This window comes from Trachymyrmex cornetzi, unplaced genomic scaffold (genome assembly GCF_001594075.2).
Source record: "Trachymyrmex cornetzi isolate Tcor2-1 unplaced genomic scaffold, Tcor1.1 scaffold335, whole genome shotgun sequence".
Lineage (NCBI taxonomy): Eukaryota > Metazoa > Arthropoda > Insecta > Hymenoptera > Formicidae > Trachymyrmex > Trachymyrmex cornetzi.
Window position 1 is genome coordinate 1,046,956 of NW_017298058.1, and position 9,281 is coordinate 1,056,236.

The 9,281-nt window shown below is 39.9% G+C and overlaps 1 protein-coding gene across 1 annotated transcript; it reads right to left on the minus strand.

The window, feature by feature from the left end:
- Positions 1-8,353: 8,353 nt before the first annotated feature.
- LOC108763056 (uncharacterized) lies at positions 8,354-9,009 on the minus strand. Its single transcript, XM_018510360.1, has 2 exons — positions 8,895-9,009; positions 8,354-8,768 (listed from the first exon to the last, which is right to left on the minus strand). Exons 1-2 carry the CDS (start codon positions 8,986-8,988, stop codon positions 8,452-8,454), a joined length of 411 nt encoding a protein of 136 aa, XP_018365862.1. The 5' UTR covers positions 8,989-9,009; the 3' UTR covers positions 8,354-8,451.
- Between the last annotated feature and the right edge of the window lie 272 nt (positions 9,010-9,281).

Below are 9,281 nucleotides of genomic sequence, written 5' to 3' on the forward strand. Positions count from 1 at the left end.
GGGTCCGTTTTCTCGTCTTCCTCGAGAAACCACGGAGCGTGTGCGTCTTGCCGCCGTCACGCTACGCGTAATTCCCGACAGAGTCGGACGCCAATGGATCTAGGCACGAGCCACGAGTCCGCGTTGAATATGCCTCGCAGTCTCTGACCCGCAGTTCCTCTCGGGGCTACAGTCTTCCGAGGAGAAAGAAGGGGAGGAAGAATATAACGAGTGCCTCGGTGGAGGCAGTGGAGGCAACAGAAGAAGGGGCGGGGTGGCAAGCCGAAGGGGGTGGCGGCGAGGGGGGGAGGCAGGTTAGCGTTCAGCATGCGTAAGGAGCTGCGAGGCACATTATGTCTGGAGGCCCCTGCGAGGCCGGGCTGAAACGAACGAATAAGAAAGTAGTTAAAGTCTCGGGTGGCGAGGGTGGTAGGGGTGGCGGTGGTGCTACCGAAGGCAGAAGAGGACGAGGGGAAAGGAGGTGGGAGAGGAAGACAGGGGGTCCGCCTGCCACGCGCTACCTCCTCTTTCTCCTTCGCCTTCACTTCCTCCCCCTTCTTCTTCTCTCCCTTCTCCCCCTCTTGCTTATCTACCTCCCTCAACCACCTCCTTCCGCCTCCTTAACTCCTCCCTGACTCCTCTTCCATCCACTTCGGGCGATCATCTTCCGTGCCGCAATATGTAACAACGACTCGTCACACTCTGCTTGTCGGCGCACAAGATAATTGCCCTCATTATAGTTATTTAAAAAGCGCACCGCGTGCGCGAACGCGCGCCACCGCCGCCGCCTCCAACGCGATCGAGCCGCCGATATAAAGACGCTGCCGAGCGCGAATTAATCGCGAGGGATGCTACCGTAGGAAGAGAGAGAGAGAGAGAGAGAGAGAGAGAGAGAGAGACAGAAAGAGAAAAGAAATATAGGCAGTCGCACGACCGCGCGCACTTCGTCGGAGGTAGCTGTTAATTTCCGTCCCCAGGGGCAGCTTGTTCCGCTTCAGGAGACTCGCACCGGCTAACATAACGAGTTGGACCGGGAGGACACGCGAAACTTAAGAATACGGAAACTGATTTAGGATAATGCTCAATCCGTTACATTTACCATTTTTCAAGATCTCAACGAAGAGATACTGCATAAAGGAAAGACTTTGAACATTTTTACGTTCGATAACTTTCAATGAATCTGCAATTTCGCATAAAAATAAAGAAGAAAAACTATCTCCTTAAGATTTATCAAATATAAGACTCTATATATACACAAATGGTGAGCTGACAAAGCACAATCTATTTCTAATGTTAGCAGCTTGTTTCGCTTCAGGAGACTAGCACCAGCTACATAACGAGTTGGATCGGAAGGATACGTGAAACTTAAGAATACGGAAATTGATTTAGGATAACGCTAATCCGTTACATTTATCATTTTTTAAGATCTCAGCGAAGAAATACTACACAAAGGAAAGAATGTTCACATTTTTATGTTCGATAACTTTCATTGAATCTGCCATTTTGCATAAAATGAAGAAAAAGATATTTTCTTCAGATATCAAATAAAACTTTGCGTACGCAAATGGTGAGTTGGCAAAACAATCTGTTTCTAATATTAGCTTGTTCCGCTTCAGGAGACCAACTACGTAACGAGTTGGACCGGGTGGATACGTCAAACTTAAGAATACTGTATTTTGTAATGTTTTTATTTTTCTTATTTTCTCTGCTATTGTTTTATTGTATATATTTTTTTTAATTATAATTTTATGAAAACAACAATGGAGACTCAATACGTTTTTTGACTTTTATTAGCCTTGTATATCACGTTGTCGTATTAAGAATACTGATTTAGGATAATACTTAATCCTTTACATTTACTGTTTTTCAGCGAAGAGGTACTACACAAAGGAAAGAATGTTCATATTTTTACATTCGATAATTTTCATTGAATCTGCAATTTTGCATAAAATATGAAGAAGAAAAAGATATTTCCTCAGGATGAATCAAATAAGTCTCTGTGCACGCAAATAATGAGCTGGCAAAACGTCATTTATTTCTAATATTAACAGCTTGTTTCGCTTCGGAAGATTCATACTAACTACATAACTGGATCAGGAAAACACGCGAAAGTTAAGAATATGGAAATTGATTTCGGATAACGTTCAATCCGTTACATTTACTACTTTTCAAGATCTCAGCGAAGAGATAAAGCAAAGAATTTGAATATTTTTACGTTTTCCATAACTTTCAATAAATTTGCAATTTCACAGAAAATAAAAGAAGAAGGAGCTATTTCCTCTTAGATATATCAAATATATACACACAAATGGTGAGCTGGCGAAACGTTATCTATTTCTAAGTGCTATTATCGAGTGCAGTACGTTACAAGCCACGGCGACGTCATTATTTTTTAACGAAGAGCCAAAGGAGATAGGCATGCTCTTGATTTTCTGGTCTGGTTGAGATTATGATGTTGCAACATGCAGCGAATGATGCTACTTCAAACACAAAGTGCTGGAATGTGCGTTTATTAGCGGTCGTGGACTTTAATGCGGCAGCGGAGGCGAATCATCGGGCGTGCTGTATTTGTACAGCGGGTACCGTTTTAAGTAACGGTAAACATCCAAGAAAACGTCGGGGTGGGCGATAATTAAGGCACCATCGTTAAGCTGACCGTTTTCTCCCGGATTGCAATTTAATCCTGAAATCAAAGACATTCAAAAGAAAAAGATAAATTTTAAATTACAAAAAATTAAAAGACGAGAAGGAGAGAAATATTACAGATCTCGCAATAATAATGATACAAAATTTATCTTTTCGCATACGTTTTAGACTTTATAGTGTTTTCTCTTGGCTGCACTAGAATGTATGTTAAAGCTGTCGAACACAAACTGATGTAAAGATGTATGTTTAATAAAAATTAAAGTATAAAAAACCAGGTTAAAGCGTAAAATTTTCAATACATTTTATTGTTGTTACATTTTATTTTTATGTTTTAACTTTTTACACTTAGAATTGTTAAATTGACTCTTAAATGCCTTTTAATCTTTAAAAATTAAGAGTCCTATATTTTTTGTCATAAAATTGTATTGTTAAGTAAAATATGGTATATATTTTATAATTCAAAATATTCGCCTTTCACTTTTATACTCAGATTAAATAAGTGTACAATGGCTTTAACATGCACTCAGTGAGCAATAGCGCAGCCAAGGGAAAACGCTATTAGATTCGACGTATTATCGTTCATATCGACGGTTACTTTCGTGTCACAATGCGAAATGTATATCCGATGATAAATGACGGTGTCGAATTAAAGCGAGAAATCTGATTATTTTTGGTAACCGATAAAAATCGATGCGTATATGCCCATACCGGTTCTGTGCTTTCTAAATACGTTTGCCGCTCATCGAACACCAGATTTATGTTTATACGCGCGTTTAATATATCAGAACGACGATGAGAGATTCATATTCATCGCGACCGCGTATGTGCGATTCTTGGCGCAACGAACGCGCCGGAAACCGACAGTCAGAAACGGTAACTTGCACATCGAGATTCTGTGTTTTTGCCAAGATTTTAATCGTCGGCTATCCTGCACGCTTAGTGCATAATTTTTGTTATTATCGCGCGCAAACTCTCTCCTGTAGTAGCGCTTAATAATAGTTGTTTTTTTATCAAATCGTGTTATTACTATAATTTTATAGGGTCAAATTAACTTAATGTGAGTCGCCACTGCTCCTACTAAATATATCTTTATTTTTAACTAAAATGATAATTAAATTTGACACTATATAATGTTAAATTGATACTGTATAGTGTCAAATATAACCATTGTTTTAGTAAAAAATAACGATATTATTGAGTAGGAGCAGTGGCGACTCACATTAAGTTAATTTGACCCTATAAAATTTAACATTGTACCGGAATATCAAATCAATCGTCCATGATATCACTGAACCTTTAAGCTCATTTTGCAATTGCATGAGCGTAGTTGTAAGTGATTGTAATTGTATAAGAATTGATCAGTTACTGTCAAATATGAGAAGAATATTCAATCGTGGTTGATCAATTCGTATATTAAAGATATATACCAAAATAACACAAGCCTTTTTTATTTAAGCCGAAATGCCGACAACTTTTCTATTGGCTATTTCGACCGCCATTTTGGACTTAATGGTCTATAATACAATAAGCACTTATTGGTATATGATTAGTAAGTCGAAAATGGAGGACCTTTGCGCTACTTTGGTATATCCAGAGCTTTAATTCTTACAACTGCAAACACTTATAACTACTCTTACGCAATTCTAAAATGGACTTTATCTAACTTAGTCAACGCAGTTATATAATATATATACTTTAATCTTGTTACACGTGATTCGAAATTGTATCAAAGTTATATTTTTAATCTCGTAAAAAGAGCGCGCGATAAAAACTCCTGCGAGTAGTCATGAACAAAAAATTATGCCGCAGGCATCTCGTATTTGTATTCAGTAGGATCGTGAGGACGCGATGTCGTCCGATAAACGTTCCGCAAGATACAAAGCGGCATTACCTGAGATATAAACGAGGAAGCCGCGTGCGCGAAATATATCTGCGCGGAGGCCATTTGTTGATGATCTGTAACCGCTTTTAATCACAGACCTCTTTAGCCAGGTCTTATCAACGTGGGAATTTTTCCATCCCCCTCATATTTTTACACGATGCATATAAATGTATATTCTTTATGCAACAATTTACGCGTCTGTGAATTTATTATTAGTATGAAATGATTTTTATTTCTTAGCAAACAGTATTCATCTAAAATTAACAAAATTAAAAAGCTGTGTATCTTACAATTAAAATTATACGTATTTTCATATCGATGTAATGAGACAGTAATGTAAATAATTTATAAGTTATGTTTCGATCTCTCCTTTTGTCATCGTGCATCATATTTGCTTGAATACGAATTTATTATTAATAATATAAAACAATTTTTATTTCTTAGTAAACAATATTTATTTAAAATTAACAAAATTGAAAAGCTGGGTTTAGAATTAAAATTGTATATATTTATATATCAATATTACATACACAATTTATTACGTTTTGATCCCTCCTTTTTTTATCGTATTTGCTCGTTCGATACGACGCAACGGCAAATCGGCCTGTTAGGTGACTTCTGTTAGTTAATATTTGTATTATCGAACTCTAGGAATTCATGCCCAGGCGGAACCCCTAAAGCGCGTGCATTTGCATATACTTAAACCGTGCGCGACCGCATACGGGCCGCATCTTGGAATCATCCGCGGGGATTCCACGTGTTGCAATGCCGTAGAGATACGAAGTTATAGGTACCGTACGACGCAACTGCGGGGCACGCAGGTGGTAGATTTTCCGATCGGTCCCCGCACGATTTGTTCGTCGCCGTCGTCGTCGTCGTCGACTTTTCACGGACGAAGGGGCCGCGGGGCCCGGTTCGTCGATTGTTCACGACGCAGCACGCGCAGCAATGAAAGCTTGACGGCACGAGTAAAAAGCCTGTGAGGTAGACATAAATAAATAGATAGTGGGTGTGGTTGGTAAGGCCGCACACATGGCGTCGTGACCCGTCGTCTCCGTTCGTGAGCTCGAGGCCAGCTCGAGTTATGCCCCGCGGAATGTTGCTCCCGCCGCGCGCAAGCAAGCAAGCGAGCAAACTCTTTCGCGGTTAAACGCAGCTCCACGTGCACTTGTCTTCTGTCCCCCTGGAATTGCATTTCTTCTCGTTTCGACTTCCCGTGTTCATTGACGTTTGTGTCGGGAAATCTATAGGAAACGTACAATTTTTATTTGACGATGAATGAAAAGCCAAAGGGGATGGATATGGCATAAAAGATTCCACGTGCGCGACGATGTATAAATAAATAAAAACGCTCGCAAACGTTACGCAATTACAAGAGATTCTCGTTCAAAGAACGAGCTCTTTCGGACGTTTACGAACCGTAACGGGGTCAGATTGGGGTTCCGTATAGCGTGCGACGATCGAGGGTTGATCCGGAAATTCAGGAGTCTACAAGCGTGTTCGTCGTGTAACGCCGTTCATGACTTAGCACGGTGCTTGGCTTTGGCGGTTGAGGCTGCCGATATACAATGCCGCATTGTTTCGTCGTTGCAGCTATCTCAGTCGGTAGCACGCAGGATGATGTCGCGAGCCAATGTTTATTATCTTCCTTCGCGTAACAAAACAAAATGTTCTGGCGTTATATTATCCGTGCTTCTTGTAAGTTCGTGCTCGAATCAATCTCCTATATCAAATCTAGCACTCTGTTGTATTTTTAGACGACGCGGCGCACGAAACAACGTGAGCGAACTTCGAGTTTGTGTAACTCGTAGGCAATAGATATTTTACAACAGATAAACGGATATAAAATATCTGTTTATCTGTTCTAAAATATCTATACGATCTCACTGCGTTGCTAGTAGAGATAATGCACTCTAGAAAATATCGGTGTGGATTTAACTCCATGCGATATCTAATTATTACCATGTTGGTGTTAATGTTAACACCAACATGATGTGGATTTAAAGCCCTTGATGTTTATATTAACACTATTATGATGTGAATTTAAAACCACACCATAGGTTTTTAAATTCACACGATGATGATGTTGATGTAAACGCTAAGAGTTTTAAATCCATATCATACTGATATTAACTCTTTGTCATTTGGAGTCAATTCGAAAAAATTTTGAAGATTTATATCTCTATAATTAGTATATCTTCGATTAGTATTTTAATAATTTTTTTGTACAATGATTTTTTAGAATAAATACATTTCTTTGGAACGCGGACTATTGCATTACTTTTTTCTGAAAGTACCATATTTGTAGAATATACAGCCATGAATGTTTATAAAAAAAATTAAAAATTAAAAAAGTTATGATTTTTTAGTAAAAAAATTTATACTTTACTTTAACGATTTTTAGAAAAATATGTTAAAATAAAAATCTTTATAAAGCTGCTGATATTTCTATGTTCTACATTAATGTTTAAAGTACTATGTTCAGTAATTTTTTTACTTCAAAGAACGAAAACCGTAAATACGGCAACCAATTAAACGCACTTTGAGATCATTTCGATCCCGGTGTGACCATTACGGAACTTTCAAGAGGTGTGACCACGAAAGGTTAATATCATGTTGATATTAACAATAACACCAACACACAGTGAAAATGTACACTGATATTTTACAGAGTGTGCTAGACAATCATCAAAGAATACATTGAAGGTATTACAAGAGGAGACGTCTAAAATAAAGAAAGAGCTAGAAAGGAATGATCTAAATGTCACATCGAATAAGAGAGTGTAAATACAAAGTGAAATATCGAGGCTGGCGCGATTAAACGTTTCACGCATATTTTCCTTTGCGTCCTACATGCGAATCGAAAGAGGTCATCCATCCACCTCTCGTACGAGCCAGGTTTCCACTTTCATGGATGGCCGCCGACCGGCTCGCACGCCCGCGCGTGCGTCACGATTTTATTTTCGTCGCCAGCAACGCGACTCGCGTATTTCGCGAACAATTATTACGTATACCCTTTGAATGGAAAGTTTCCTTTCTCCCGAAAGCGGCGGACGAGGACGAGGAATCACCGCGATAGATTCGCAGATAGAGTTTCGTTGTGCCAACAGTGAAAGCCGCGATCTCTGATCAGCCTTGGCACGATTAGATGCGAATCGAATTCTGTGTCTTATTGCGATGCGCGAATCTTCTCCTTTTCGCGCATCGCGACAAGGAAGAAGGGAAAAAAAAAGAAGGGATTGCGAGAGGAAGTCGCGAGAATCGCGTATCGGCGGGAGAGCGCTGCACAGAGAGAGAGAGAGAAATAGCTTTCTTATTTCCATGAAAATTGCGTTCGGCGATTTCGACGACAATGCCATTCCGGTGTTTTAAATGCAAATCTACAAAAGGAAAAACCGTAAAGGCATTATAATTTATATTACTACATGTGGCAGCGGCGCTTCCGGCGAAAGAGCATAGGCGCAGTTCCGGTCAGCCCCACGGGTTGGAGAGATCCTACATCGCCAGATTATGAGCCCACCGCCGCTTTTACAATGGATCGTCCGCCTCTGAGTCGTACGTCAGCAAGAATAATTCTGCGTTACCGCCACTCGCACTCGTCTTGCCGGCAAAATATAATACAAACGATCGCCGAAGGGCGCGCGGCCTCGCGGTATAAATTAAAAATTATTCCTTTTCTCTATTGTCTACGGAATTCATAATTTTCTCGCCTTTATAAATATATAAATCGATGCTTTTATTACCTTAATCTTAATATAATTATCATAAGTCACGTGCTTAAAAGCGAAAGGATAGACGGTGTGCACTTTGCATGATTAACTCACAATTATATTTATCGATTTTCTATGATACATTTGTGACGTTGATGACAGACAGATACGTGTATAACGAATAAATATGCCAGGTTCGAATAGATAGCGGAAGAAAATAGATTTTTTTTTAGACTACGCTAAGAATTGGCCATTTTTGATGTATTCCACGATCGCCTGGACGGTGTTCTGGAAGCGTGTAAAATTCTCTCGACCATCCTCGGAAGATTTGGATTTGTAAATAGCGTTTGTGTACGCCGAGGTCAATTCGGATACCAATTTCTGCGCCTTTTTAGCAGCTGCGTCGATCGATCCCGTGGGCGTCTTAATTTCTTCCGCGGTCCTCACGATTTCCTGCTTAATAAGTTCGACGAGCTTCGCGTCATCCTTCGCGTTCGAGTCCCCGCTCGAGATCTTCTGCAGAATGTCTCCGATGACAGCCGTGTTCTCATCTTGTGATCAAATAAGATAAAGTGGTCTGAATTAATCAAGAATTAAAATCTGGTTGCATGTAAATCTAGTAACAAGTATTTCTTAATGTAAGTTAATTTTACTCGGTTCCATTACATATCTTTCACCTGTGGATCGTGTAGGTGTTTCCCTAATTATCCTTTGGGACTGAGAAGCAGCGCTCGCCAGCAGGACGATCGCAACGACTGCAAACTTGGCCATCTTCGGAAATCGTATCGAGTAACAAACTGTCAATCGATTGTCCAGCCGCGCTCTCTCTCTTTTTATATGAATGCGCTTCCTCGTGAGTGCATCGAGTAGGGATAACATTATGTAAAATGTAATTTGCCGTTCGTCGTGTACGCGGTCGTTGACCATTATAAATGATCCTAATGAGTGTCATTAAAAAAAAAGACGCGCGCGAGAGAAAGTGGAGCGCCGCAAACGGCACGTTTCAAGAAAGTATGCTTTGTTTTGATTTCTACCCGTTGACAACCGGAAGAAATTAGCTCAAA